The sequence below is a fragment of the Nannospalax galili genome, unplaced genomic scaffold, assembly GCF_000622305.1.
Source record: "Nannospalax galili isolate Female #2095 unplaced genomic scaffold, S.galili_v1.0 scaffold884, whole genome shotgun sequence".
NCBI lineage: Eukaryota > Metazoa > Chordata > Mammalia > Rodentia > Spalacidae > Nannospalax > Nannospalax galili.
In genome coordinates this window covers 591335-606292 of record NW_008352264.1, presented here as the reverse complement: position 1 = coordinate 606292, position 14958 = coordinate 591335, and the positions used below count along the sequence as shown (strand labels likewise).

The window sequence follows — 14958 nt, the reverse complement described above, 5'->3', positions numbered from 1 at the left end:
AGGAAAAAAAAAAAAAAAAAAGACCCAAGAAATCTTGGTCACTCTAACAGGAAAGGAATAGCCTAAAATACCAGAAGACTTTGAGACAACAGCCTATGGAGACCAAACACTATTTAAATAAATAACTTCTGTGACCTCAACCCCACTAAAACAGACTTCTGACCTCATTAGGTCATAACAAGGAACTCCAGTCAGCCTCACCTTTTCCCCAGCAGTGCCAGAGAAAGCCAAATAGGAAGCTGGGACATCCACTCCACCTGGCAGTAACGAACCCTCCTCCCCTCCTGTGGGATGCCAGAGGAAGCCTAGTGAAGAGTCAGAACTTTTCACCACCACCCAGTAGTAATAAGGCCATAGTGTCAAGTGGCACTCATATAGGCAACAGAAATCAGACACCTGCCCCTTCAACCAGGGTAGACCAGCTGAGGCCTAGAGGATCACCTAGCCTTTTATGCCACCTGACAGGACTGAGACAGAGTCCCTCTTCTCCCCAACAGTGCCTCAGTACAGAAGCCTTGCTAGAAAAGATTTATACAAAACACTATTAACTAGCATGGTATCCAAAATACTCAGGTTCCAATTAAAAAACATTCATTCCAAAAACCAAGGAAATTTCAACATGAATTCAAAAGCATAAAACAGATACCAGTATCAAGACACTAGAATGACCTGACAAGAGCTTGAAAGTAACTCTCATAAAAATGCTTTGCTAATTATGAACATACTTGAAAGAAATGAAAAAAAATATAGTCTCAGCAAAGAAACAAAAGACAAGAGCCATAATGCCCCAGGCTATACCCTATACGATAAATTAAAATCACTAGGAACACTCAGCTGTTGCTAGTCAGTTTTCTGTCACTATTACAAAATACCTCAGATAATCACCTTTAAAAAAAGAAAGGTTTTCTTTGGCTCACATTTTCAGATGATTTGATGGGGGATGAGGGGATGAATGGAGATGTATGTATTCCATATTGTAGAAAGGAAACTGCACCTACATGTTATTAATAGTTTAGCACATATACACTGTTAATAACCTCTTCGACCTAACTCTCCAGCTCAGGTACAGGGTTGATACCTGCAGACACTAGCTAGACTTAAGTGTTCCAAGAAGTACCTGAGCCCAGATGTAGAGAGAATGACAAAAACGCACCTAGGATAAAATAAGCAACACAGTCATCACAAGTCTTAACAATGTGGCTGACTACCTGACACCTGACCAGAGGGGTAAGACTAAACTCTCAAAGATGGCTGCCATCGCCCCTCTCCCTGTAAAACCTGCCTGGGAGAGGTGTGATGTCAAGGCAGTTTTTCCTAGGCACTTTTTCCTGAATAAAGTTCAACTTAAAGATTCAATTCTTGTTTCTGCTCATTGGCTTCTGTGGTGACTGGCATCACAACCTCTGGCATTCCATACACTATCAGTCCATGGTCAACCGGCCTTGTTGCTTTGGGTCCATGGTAGCAAAGTACAGCATGGTGGGAATGTGTGCCAATGGAGGCCTGCTCACATCATGGCAGCTGGCGGGGGGGAGGAGGGAAGGGGGGAAATGGGGGAGAAAAAGAAAGGGGCTAGGGTCCCAATAGCCGCTTCAAGGGCACACTCCCAGTGATCCACTAGGCCCCACATCCAAATCCAAGAGGTCCCACCACCTCTCAATAGTGTCTGTCACAGGCTGATGGCCAAGCCTTTAACACACAGGCCTGTGGGGGACACAAAACAGAGCTATAGTATCAGCCATCAGTAGTTTTTCTGTTTTATCTAACGCCCCAGAGATCCCAATTATCAGTATGTCTGAGAAACAGTGCTCTAAGGCCATGGTTCAAACACTCTGTGTTAGAATAGCCCAGAGAACTTTATAAAGTCACCCATGCTATCTTAACAAGCTTGGCCTGGAGGTTTGCTCTTTATTTTTTAATTTCTAGATTGTTCCAATATAAGGTAACAACTGAGAACAGCTGCTTCATTAATCAAAAACATCTATCAGCAATTCATTTCATTTGTGGAAACTGCAAAACCCCTGATCCAAAGGGAAAGAGTTGCAGTCACATGATCTTGAGGAAAAAAGCAAAGTTTCCACCAAACATTGGATACAGGTAGCAAGAATATGAGTTTCACCTGGATGCCAAATTAAGAAGAGAAAAATACACACATATCAAAGAGCCAGCTTGAGAATGTACTGCAGTACAGGTGATATGTACGTATGGGAAATAGCAGAGGAGGGAGATAATATGTTTTCTGTCACTTGACCCATTAGCGACATTAATCTTCCTCTTGGCAAAACAGAAAGAAAAGAAAATGCTTCCACATGAGTGTTTTTTCCATCCAGAGTCCAGAGGAGAAAAGTTTATAGTCGCTATAGGCAATAGTGCATAACCAGGTGCCCGTAAGACATGATCTGTGGGTGGAAGGGATTCAGTGTGTATATGGTCCTAAAGGGACCGTGGAGCCTCTGAGCAGAGAGAAGTGGACCTCAGAGACAGAGCTGGGAAGGACGTGGAGGGTATGGAGCAAGGGGAGTAGAATGCCATACTCAGCAGGAAGTACATGGGCAGGAGCCCAGCAAAGCAGACCCTCTCCAAAGATGAGCCTTCAAGGCTCCCCTTCTGGCCTCCCTCCAGCTCCCCAGTTACCACTGCCTCATTTCTGGACCTAGACCCCATCAATATGGCCTACTGGGAAGGTCTTCTCTGGTGCCTTTAGCACAGCAGCAAACCAATCCCTGGGTTACAAACATAACCTCAAAGGGAATATTTAACAGACCCTTTGCCCATTCAACCCAACCTAGGAAAACCTTGCATGCCTCAGTAACTCCATCTGCAAAAGCAGAGTAATAATGCTTACCTTCATGGAGACTCCGTGAAGACTGAATTAGTTCCAAATGCTTAGAACACTGCCTAGAGCCTAGTAAACAGTGATTCCTGGTTTGTTTGTTTGTTTGTTTGTTTGTTTGTTTTGTTTTTTTTAATTAAAACAAGGTCTTATGTAGCTCAGACAAGCCACAACTTGCTATGTAGCCAAGGTTGACCTTGAACTTCTGATCCTCCTGCCTCTACCTCTGGAGGAGGGGATTATAAGTATATACCACCATGCTTGCTTTGTGCAGTTCTGGGGCTCAAACCCAGGACTTCCTACAGGCTAAGCAAACACTCTACCAACTAAGCCACAAGCACTCTATGAACTAAGCCACATCCTCAGCCAAACCTTGAATTCTTGATCCTCCTGCCTCCACTTTCCAAGTGCTGGAATTAAGGTGTACACGTGTAGTGCTGGGGATCAAACCCAGGGCTTTGTGCATGCTAAGAAAGCACTCTAACAACTAAGCTACATCCCTACAAGTACCCCTATAGGGGAAGAAAATAGTTTTGTTGAATACACTGCAAGGGACAGTGACTGAGCAGAAATAAGGGTACTGCCTGTGTCAAATGTTAGCTCTTGATATCTTGAAAGATACACAGCCTGAGAGTTAAGAGTAGACACCCTGAGCTGGGTTGCTTGGGTTGACCCTGGGACCTATTTATTACTAGACCTGTACCAGAAAAAGTTGCTCTGCCTCAGTTTCCCCATCTATAAAACTCAGATAATAAGTGTCTTAACTCATGAAGTCATTGGGAAGATTTAATTAATCATTATATAGAGTTTGGCATAGTACCTGAAACACAGTATGTGCTTTATAAATGATAATGATTATGATCATAGCTTTCTATGACATGGCCAGCACAAGGCATGGGCGTGGAGAATCCCCATGGCCTTTGAAGAAGTTGTAATCTGATAGAAAAATGAAGATACAGAAACAACAGGGAAGAACAGCACAGTCTAGGGGCCATGGATAATTCTCCTCACAAACACATATATACTCAGGCTAACAGAAGTCAAGATATTCCCAATCCTGGGTACAGTGGGGACAAGTGCATTCTTCTTTGCAACCTCCTTAGGGGTAGGGATTGTCTGTCCCCTTCAACACTCAAGAAAGTCATTTAAACTAGGTTCCACTGGAAAGCACTGCAGCTTCAAGAATAAGTGAGGTTAGGGGCCAGGAAGATGGCTTGGGAAGTAAAAGCACATGCTTCACAAGCCTGATGACCTGAGTTCAATTCCTGGAAGTGACATAAAAAGCAGGCTGTGGTGGTACATGTCTGTAACCCCAGTAGTCGTAAGAGATGGGAGGTAGAGACAGGAGAATCAGAGGAAGCTCTTGGGCCAGCTAGCCTGGAGTATGCTGTGCAGTGGCAGAAATAAGTCTGACTAGAGGGTAGAAGGTGATATTCCACTCTCAAAAGCTGCCTGAAGCATGGCATGTGCATGTTCACACTCACATAATTAGTTGTAAAAGACTTACTTGGGGGGGGGCAGCCACTGCCTTCTGTTCTCACAGACAGACATGCAATTGTTGCCACAGGTTATATGCAGGAGTGTATGGGGATTCAGCCCTCTGTGGACATGGAAGTTTCTAGAAGTGCTTTTTTAAACAACTTTAAAGCCAGCTGTTCTGATGCTTAAAAGTAAACATGATGCTGAGCATAAAAACTGAAAAGGGAAATGTGAGCGTTGCAAGGTATTAATTAATACCATGCTGCAAGATTCCTTCTGCTTACATTACCTCTGCTTAAAGAAATATTTATCCAAGAAACTCAACAACAAGTGAAGACAGACTACATGTCCATACTTAAGATCCTGTGATTTTTAATCCTGACAGGATTAAAAGGCTAGAACAAATGTGATTGGGGTCTGCACCACAGCCTAGTTAACCCTTCCCCACCTCCCTTCCATGAAAGCTGACAGCTATTTTAAGCCCACAAAGCAGTCTCACTGTCTGATTTGCAACTTGAGGAATCAGAGTAATTCTGCAGCTAGATTTTTTTAAGCAACCATGTATAATGAAGATAATGTGGGACCAGGCTTCTGACTTAGAAGACAATGTGTAGCTATTATACAGAAGAAAACTGTGCATGGACCAAAGAGATGAAACAAATTATAAGTTGTAGAATTTAATTTAATGACAACAATAAAAATAGCAACCCACTCTGCTGAGTTCTGTGCTAGGCATTTGCATGGATAACTCCCTTGGTCCATCCACCCTATAGAGCATATGCTATGTGGAACCTCCTTTTCAGATGAGGATGCTGTAAGAGAGATGTGAAGGAATTCAGACAAGGTTGCATAGTGAAAAAGGGACAGAGCTAGGATTTGAACCCAAACACAGCATGGGCTCCTGAATCAGCCAGATCCTCTTGCCAACCAAATTCATATTATTAAAAAATATATTAAAAAGCAAATTAAAGAATGAATTGGAAAAAGGCATTCATTCATTTATGAGAACATGTTGAAAATAGGTTTTGTACATAAAAGACAATTAGTAAACGGCAGTTACCTATTCCTGTAATTGGATATATGTTCTAAATTTAAACTCTAACACACCCATCACTGGAATTTCATTTCATTTAGGGAAAAGTGCTAACTGGGAAGTGTACATTAGGAAGTAGCAGGAGGAGGAATGTCAGAAAGACACCAAGGCAGAAATGCCTCAAATCACTGGAGACCAAGAGTTGCAGAACTAAAGCAAGAGAAGCAGGCAGGAGGATACGGGGGCCAATACAGCACCTCCCGCTGCCGGGTGACTGGGGAGGACTCTGGTGGTCTGTACCAGGGACATCTAAGAAATTGCATTTCTTCACTCACATTTTATAGACACAAGGCATTGCATTCAGCACTACAGAGAATGCAGAGGGTAGAGGGCCACAGACCCAGACATTGATCACAGGGAGATTAAAATTGGGCCAGGGCAAACAGCTCTCACACAAAGCAGGGTTTGATAAGTGCCTCCAATTTACAGGAGGAATGCAACATTCACCACCCTGGGTGATGTGTGAATGGGGGATGGGGGAGTCACATGGAGAGTTGAAGGAATGGTAAGTATTCAGATGGGTTGTTGCATATGGTGACTAAGGGGAATCTTTAGAAAATAGCCTTCAATATCAAGTTGAGGATTTTGGAACTGACATAGTAGGCCTAGAAATGTTTCGTGGAATGGAAAGATAACTATATTTCAGGAGAATTAATAGATCAAAATTTTATGAGCTAAGGAGAATCAGAGAAAGTGGAGTACTGAAGACCTTCAGATGAGTTACCAATGTGAATTAATTCAAAATATCAAAGCAGACTATGGCAGCACATGCCTGTAATCCCAGCACTGGAGAAGTTGAGTTCAAGGCTAGCCAGAGCCATATGAAACTCTGCCTCAAAAAAACAAAACCAGCTGGGTATGGTGATATACGCCTTTAGTGTTAGCACTCCAGAGGCAAAGGCAAGGCAGATCTCTGTGAGATTGAGGCCAACCTGTTTGTTCTACACAGTGAGTTCCAGGCCAGTTGGGGCTACAGAGAGACCTTGCCTCAAAAGAAAAAAAAAAAAAATTAAAGTATCAAACCAAGCAAGCCTGGGTACCAGGGAGGATGGTAGAAAGCTGGGTATGGTGGCACACACCTGTAATCCCACCACTCACGAGGCTGAGATAGGATTGCTATGAACTGGACAATAGCCTGGGCTACATAGTGAGCACTGGACTAGTGTGGAATATAAATCAAGATTTGTTTCAAAAAAGAAAGAAAAAGAAAAAACTCACAAATAACAAGTGTTGGTAAGGACATGGAGAAATCAGAACTCTACTGACCACTGGTAGAAAGGCAAAATGATGCAACCACATTAGAAAACAAACTGGCAGTTCCACAAATGGTTAAACATAGTTCCAATAGGACCCGTGAATCTCACTCCTCCTTACTCATCCAGGAGAAATGAAAACAGGTATCTGCATATAACCTTGTACACCAAGCTGGGTGTGGTAGCATATGACTTTGATCCCAGCACCCCAGAGGCAGAAGCAGATGGATCTCTGAGTTCACCAGCCTGGTCTACACAGCAAGTTCCAGGCCAGCCTGGGCTCCATAGTGAAAACCTGTCTCAAAACAACAAACAAATCTGTACATGAATATTTGTAGCACTGTAGACATACACAAAGAAACCACCTAAATATAGAGGCAAGAGGATTAAATGTTTAAAACCAAAGCCAGAGAAAAAAGTGATGGGGAGATATGGGAGGAGTTGGAGAGGAGGGAGTCGGCATGGATTTGATCAAAACACCTTATATGTATGAAAATCTCAATAAATTATTTATTTTTTAAAAAAACAAAAAGCAAAACAAAGAATAAAAACCAAAGCCAGACATAGTGGTGCCTACCTGTAATCCCAGTATTTAGGAGGCAGAGGCAGGAGGATCCCCACACCTTCAAGGTCAGCCTACTCTACACAGTGAGTTCCAGACCAGCTGGGGCTACATCCTGATGTCCTATCTTGAAAACCCAAAGGGGGTAAGAAAAAAGAAAAGAGCTCAAGACCAGCCTAGGCAATGTAGTAATGCCCTGTTTCAAAAAGTCCCCCACTCCCTCAAAAAGGACAAAAAACATATCTGTACAATGAGATATGATGGTCATTCAAAAAATACCTTGCATGCTAAAAACATGATTGCATCTTAAAACACATGGGGGCTGGAGAGATGGCTGGGGAATTAAAAGCACTTGCTACTGCTACAGAAGACCCCAGTTGATTCCCAGGACCCATGTCAGATGGCTCACAACTACCTATAACTCCAGTTCTGGGGGATCTGATGCCCTCTTCTGCCTCTGTGGGCATATACATACACTCAGGCCCACAGATACGGACATAAAATAAATCTTTTTTAAAATATATTTTTATTGATTTTTTTGTGGATTTCATACATCTTAATTATAGTGAGACAGCCCCGCTTCCCTATCTGCACCCCCCATGTCCCACCCACAGGACTTCATGAATTTTGTCATATATGTTAAGACCTATCACATCAAGTTTATATACCTAGATGTCCCTCTGTGTGAGTTCAAGAGCCCTGTGGTGGTTAGTGTTAATTGTCAATTTGGCCAGTTCTAGAATCACCTGGGAGATAGACAGATCTCTAGAATTACCTGGGAGATAAATAGGTTTCTAGAATTATCTGGGAAATAGGATTCTAGGCATGCCTTTGAGGGATAGTCTTCAGCAGGTTAATTGGTGGGAAGACTCATCAGGGGATCCTGAGTTGCACAAAACAGCAAGCTGAGCCACATGCTCCATTGATGTTTCTTGGCTCTGGATGCAACTTGACCAGCTCCTCAAGCTCTGGTCTCTGTGACTTTCCCACCATGAAGGACTGGAACTGGACCTGGAGCCACTTGACCTTTCTCCCTTAACTTGCTTTTATTTTATCACAACAGGAAAATAAACTGAGACAAGGTCAGACACAAAAGAAGATACATATTATATGACTAAAGTTATAAAAAGCACAGAACAGGCAAATCTAGACAGAACAGACTAGTGACTGCTAAGGGATGCAGGGAAATACAGGGAAGCCATAGCTAAAGGGTACTGAGCTTCCCTTTGAGACAATGAAAATGTTCTAAAGTTAACTGTGGTGATGGGTATGTATCTGTGAATATACTAAAAACCCCTGAATTATACATTTTAAATTGGTGGATTATATGGTGTGTGGATTACACCTTAATAAAACTATTAGAAAGGCAAAGGGGGCTGGAGAGATGGCTCAGTCAGTAAAGTGCTTGCCACAAGAGCATAAAACCCTGAATTTGGAAAATCAACACCCATATAAAAAGCTAGGCATGGTGGCTCATGTCTGTAATCCTAGTACTAAGGGACAGAGACAGGCAGACCCCTGGAGCTCATTGGCCAGCCAGTCTTGCTGAATCAGGGTTGAGACCCTGTCTCAAGAAATATGGAGTGCTAGAGAGATGAATCAGTGGTTAAGAGGTAGTACCACTTTTGCAAAGGACCTGAGTTTAGTTCCCAGCACCCACATCAGGCAGCTCACAACCACAGGTAACTCCAGCTCCAGATCTGATGCCCTTGTCTGGCCTCTGCAGCTACCTGCATGCCTGTGCACATAACCTACACATAGAGACACACAGACACAAAATTTAAAGAATAAATACATCTTAAAAATAATAAGGTGGAGAATGACAGAGGAAGATATCTGACATCAATTTCTGGTCTCCACATGCTCACCCACATGTGGGTACACACACAAACACATACAAATAAATACATACCACATACACAAATAAATATAAATAACTAAGGACAAAGGGACACCTTTTTCTAAAAACAGGAAGGAAGAAGCAAAGCAGGAATAAAGTTTTCAGTGTAGGGCAGGAAAGAGAAAGCATACAGTCAAGGCAGGCCTGGTTCCACTACTTGGACAGCAGGGTAAGGATGGCTTAAAAGTCCCTAAGGAACTACTGGCAGCATCCAAGTGACAAGCCTAAGAAGGAGACAGGTAATTACAGTCAGAGAGAACACTGAGTGTTCAAGTTCTTCAAAGCAGTGGCATTATGAGTAAGCAATAATAAACAGTGAGTGGAGTCTGATGAGGGTCCCGGATATAGGTGACTGGCAAAGGTCATTATATGTGTGGCTGCATGATTCTGACCACTAAAAAGGACTAGGATATTTTGGGAAAATGAACCATGACTGAGTACCATAAAATGATAAAACTAAGGTAGAAATAGATTTGGCCTATCTGCTTCTATAGAATGAAGAAACTCTAGCATCAGTAATGTCACTCAGCCCATGTGCAATTCTGCAACTTGACCTTGACATTCCCTCATTAAGAACTGGAGTTTAGGGAACTGGGGAGATAGCTCAGTTGGTAAAGTGCTTGCCACATAAACTTGAAGACCTGAGTTCCCCAGTACAAGAAAACCAGATATAGTGGCACTTGCTTGTAATCCCAGCACTGGGGAGGCAGAGATAGAAGGAGGGACTTGCTGGTCAAACAGCCTAGATGAATGGGTAAGCTCCAGGTCCCAGTGAGAGACCCTATCTCAACAAAGCAAGGTGGACAGTTCCTGAGGAACAATACCCAAGGTTGACCTCTGGCCTCCACAGGCATGCATAGACATGTGCATACACACACACACACACACACACACACACACACACACACACACACAAAGAAGTGGAGCTACTTCTTTTCCCTGTCCTGTTATGATCACAGAATTCAGCAGAAGAGACCGGGTACAACTCAGAAGGCCAGGCCTGAAGAGTATGCTTACTTAGAACCCACTCTCACCTCTGGAAAGCCAACTACAGACAAAAGAGTCATCATGCTGTGAGGAAATCTACCCTGGTCAGTGGAGACAATAGCCACATAGAGGACCACTAAAGCACCAGTCATGTAAGTGAAGCATTCTAGGACTTTCCAACCCAGTCACTGAAAAATGAATCCAATAAAATGTTCACCCCACGTACCAAAAACACAACCCAGCCAAGGCCTGCCTGAGTTTCTGACCTAAGTTTCTGATCATCAGCAAACTATGTAGCTGTTCCCAGCCTGAGTCCTAAGGTAGTTAGGCAGTGATTGATAACTGGACACAGATTACTTGTGGTTCTGTGCCTTGGGCCAATGACTTCCCCTCTGGACCACAATTTCCTCATCCATAAATGAGGTTGTACTAGATGAATAAGGTGCTTTCTAGTTCTGACAATCTTAAATCACAGTCCAGACAGTGTCATGCTCAGAATACAGAGAGAACAAGTAGGTAAGATAGCCACAGACCAGGCATCAAAAGCCCTGAAGTATGAGGATCAAGCGAGGTAGCAGCTAGAAAATGGGGCACCCAAGTGTTCAGTAACTATGTTCCAGTTTGGAAATGCAATATTCCCCAGCAGGTGGTGCTATTTACAAGATGGCAGAAACTTTTGGAAGTGAGGCCTAGCTGGAGGAAGAAGGTAAGGAGGATGTACCTTTAAAGGTTCTATCTGATCTCCAGTCCCTTTCTCTCTGTTTCCTGTCCACCATAGGGTGAATGGCTTCTGCCACATCATCCTACCATCATGATGCACAATAAAATGCACTGTTATCATCGAGTAGGGTGTTTGCTTCATTTTCCTTGCCTAGACTTCTGTGGCCAAGTGTACACTCGTGTGCTGCCCTCCTGCCAGCTGCACATTGGGTGGGTGAGTGATTGTGGAGGGCCTAGGGTTTTCCCCTCTCTTGCTTTCAAAAGTTCTCATTCCTGAGTGGCACCTAGAACCAACAGCTAGGACTACAGACTAAAACCATGAGCTAAAATAAATCTTCCCTTCTTTATTTCGGGTATTCTGTCACAGTGACTCAAAGTCTGGCTGACACAAAATATTTTTCATTATCTAACACTGAGAAGGTCTGTGATTCTAAATGAGTTGATATCTCTCATGCCCAAGATTTTCAGCTGAAAAATAAGAAAACACTAAATGTTCTCGTTTCTACAGAAGTCTTTGCAAAAAATCACATGCAAACCAATAATCACCTACAAGTGTAAGATTTGGGAATCAAAGTAGTGTTCAGCATATAATAAAGACACAAAAAATTACTGAATACATGAGCTTTAAGAGGATGTAGGAGTCTAAAGTCAAAGCTCCAAGTCTAAATGCTAACTAGCTTTAACACAATTCAGCTGTGAGCACCAAGGCAGGCAGCAACCTCCCTGAGCCTACATCCTAGTTGATACAAACAGACATAAGGAGACACATCTGGTAAAAAAAAGTAGTGAGACCTAAATGAGGCTTTGCAGGTAAAAACATCTAGATTCAGCTTCACCATTATATTCATTTGGGGGAGGGGGGGTGAGCAGGGAGCCAGAGTCTCAAGTATCCAGATCCTCCTCCCTCCACCTACCAAGTACTAGGACTACAGGCATGTACCACCACATCCAGTATACATGGTGCTGAGGATGTAACCTAGAGCTTCCTACATGCTAGGCAAGCAGTCTACTAAGATACTGGGCCTGTATGCATGTTTTTAAGTACAAAGTGCTTTGCATCTCTGCCAAACCCCCAAAATGAGAAGCATATATCTAGAGAGTCACTCCATCCTTGTTGATTCTGAAAAACGGCCAACCCTTGGAGAGAAAGTCCTGGGTTCTTTTTTTTCAAGGGTACTGAATGAGGCAACAATGCATTTGCATTTTACAGTCTGCTTTTCTAAAACAAGGAGTATGTGTGGATTTAACCCTGAAATCCCAATGGTGGTGCATTCCTAGGTGGAGTACATTCCTCATTGGAGTACACAGGGGACAGCGAGAGATGATCTGCTTTCACCTCTGTGCAGGTCTTGGCTGGCATGGTACTTGAACAGCATCAACTACAAAGAGCTCAGAATCAGGACCCAGTCCTCAAAGTCAGCCTTTGCCATGGAAGCTCCACCACTGCCCTTACTGGGTACCCCTGCCCCTTCACTACCTCACCCTTCTCAAAGCCCTCTGTGCCTCAGATCTGCAATGGGAACACAACATAGATCAGCCATGGCTCCTCCTCTTATTGACCACCACTGTCTGCAAATCTAGAGAGTTACTATAGGAACTACATCATGCAGCCCCCAGACATTTGCTTAGAAAAGAAACTACACGTTTGGTACTAGCAACGAAAGCGTGGGATCTGGCAAGCCTCAAGCCCAGTATTTCTCAAAGTCTGATTGCAGTCGCCTGCATTAAGTCACCTGGACACTCATTAAAAGTACATATTCCTGCATTCCCCATAAATACATTAAGCTATACTTAAAACATGGAAAGAATTGGACTATCTTGTTTGGTTGGTTGCTTGGGGTTTGTGTGTGTGTGTGTGTGTGTGTGTGTGTGTGTGTGTGTGTGTGTTTGTGTTTTGGGGGGCGGGGAGAGACCTGACTATGCAGCCCAGACAAGCTACTAACTCACAGCAATCCCCCTGCCTCAGCATTCCAAGTGCACGAGATTATGAGATTATACTAATTGGAATTTTCATACCCTTATCTGACAATTCCTATCTATATACACATTAGATTTTGACACATAGCTGCAATCAAATGCAGAAGACTATGTAAAGAATAAAAAGACTTAAAGACACTTTAAATCTGATTTCTTTTACCCTTGTCCTGTTTAAAAAAAAAAAACAAAAAAAAAAAAACACTGATGGAGCTAGAGATAGAGAGAGAAGGGCTCAGCAATTAAGGACACATACTGCTTTTGCAGAGAACCAGAGTTTGGTTTTCAGCACCTATGACAGGGAACATTTCACAACCAGTAACTCCAGCTCCAGGGGGATCTGTCCCCTCTAGCCTCAAGGTGCACGTGCATTCATGTGCACATACCCACACATTGACCTATAATTTAAACTAATAAAAATAAATCTTTTTTAAAGATAGCACTGATGAACCAGACAAAAGTCAATTTCTCAGTTTATACAGCCAAGAAAATTAAATCATAACCATGATGAAAAGTTATACTTTTAAAAAATTGCTTACCAAATCCACAGGCCCAGATGAAAATTAATCCAAATATCCCGTTTTAGACCAACCAGATCTATTCTGAGATGGAGAAATGAGATAAGATCTTGGCTTCCAGACCCCCTCTGCTCTCAGTCATACGCAACAATTCAGTTCTGCATTCCAAGGCAGGATTTGATAGCTACATGTAGAAGAGAGTCTCCCCTAATTCTAGCAAATATAATATGGTTGGGAAAAGTTATTTAAGGGAAAATTATTGTGATTCATCAACTCAGACCTCTGCATGAGAAGGGGAAAAAATATCTAAATATAAGTAACCTTTGGACACATATCGGACACTCCAAAGATGTTTTGTAAATTGAAGGAAATAGACACCAGGTGGCTGTCCTTGCATGAGATGCTAACCTCCAACTCTTACAGAAGGAAACAGAAAATTGCCTCCATATCAAAAAGTCCTGTGTTTTCAAAATGCAATCTATGCGGAGGTCAATACTCAATTTTTCCTCAGTGACTAGCATATTGTGTGTCCTGGGTACCCCTGGGTCTTTAAGTTGGGGGAGGAGGGGCATGAAGTAAGTGCAGAATCCTTTTCCACTATAAAGCACTGTTCCCCCGTGACCAGAAAAGGGAAACCAGAACTTCTCACACAGTGAGGTGCATCCCAGAGTGTCCACCTTAGACACAACTGATGGTCTAGCACACAGGTTTCCACCTGCACTCCTCCCCCAAGGATGGACCTAGAGGTTTGGCCTTGGCCCTGAAAATTCCAGTCATCCTGGCTAAATTCTTCATCAGCAAATGCCAAGACTTAATAATGCACCACAAAACTAGAAAATGGGTAACTTTCACCCACACTACTGCTACCTCAATAACAGGCATGTGCAAAAGCAGACATTCAGGAAGTGACTTTAACACCTGGACCCAGTTACCTGGCATTTAAAGAAACAAACAAATAAACCCCACTGAATTCTTTTCTATCAGTCAGGAAACAGGCATTCTCCTTTTAGAAGATTTTCCTGGAAGCACTTCTCTCATGAGAGCCAGCAGGTAAACAACGCCAGAGCTTCCTTAAACCGATTCTAAAGAACCAGGCTGCGCTCCTCCACCGGCTTCTCCTCTGAAGGGCTCGGGGAAGTAACTCAATCCAGCCTGGGCGGGCAAGGATGGGGAGTCTGCAGGTGGGAGGGGATAGGCCACACTGCTCAAACTTTGCAGCCGCTCTTTAGCAGTTCTGGGCAAGAGCCCTGGAACCCTAAGCTGAGGAAGGCCCCCACGTTGGCCTAGCCCACCTGCTCTGCCTCCAGGACTGCTGGCATCCCATCCACCCCGACGTGCCCCCTCCAGGCTACGACCCTCGGGGTGGCCCCCTCACCTTGGCCTCAAAGCAGATGCCGTGCTGGAAGGCGTCCTCGTTGTGCAAAGGGATCCGCAGGTCGTGCCCGTCGTCCACAAGGTTGTACTTGGTTTTGCTGGGCATGGTGACCCGCTGCGGACCCGCTGCTCCAGAGGCGGCGGTGGCGGCGGCAGGCAGGGACTGGCGGGACCCCGGGGAGGGGGCGGCGGGGCCGGACGAGGAGGCGGCGGCGGGGACTCGGGGCGCAGGGTGGGCAGCGCTGCCAGGCGGCGGGGACCCGGA

General features: G+C 43.8%; 1 protein-coding gene across 2 annotated transcripts in view; it reads right to left on the bottom strand.

The window, feature by feature from the left end:
• CUNH1orf226 (chromosome unknown C1orf226 homolog) overlaps positions 1-14951 on the bottom strand; it is a 309548-nt gene extending 294597 nt beyond the window's left edge. Inside the window, exon 1 of one of the 2 annotated variants that reach the window (XM_008849076.3) lies at positions 14695-14951. In XM_008849076.3, coding sequence (XP_008847298.2) covers positions 14695-14799 — 105 coding nt within the window. In that variant the 5' untranslated portion in view covers positions 14800-14951. The remainder of the gene's footprint in view (positions 1-14694) is intronic. The other variant, XM_008849075.3, reaches the window with a different exon arrangement.
• Between the last annotated feature and the right edge of the window lie 7 nt (positions 14952-14958).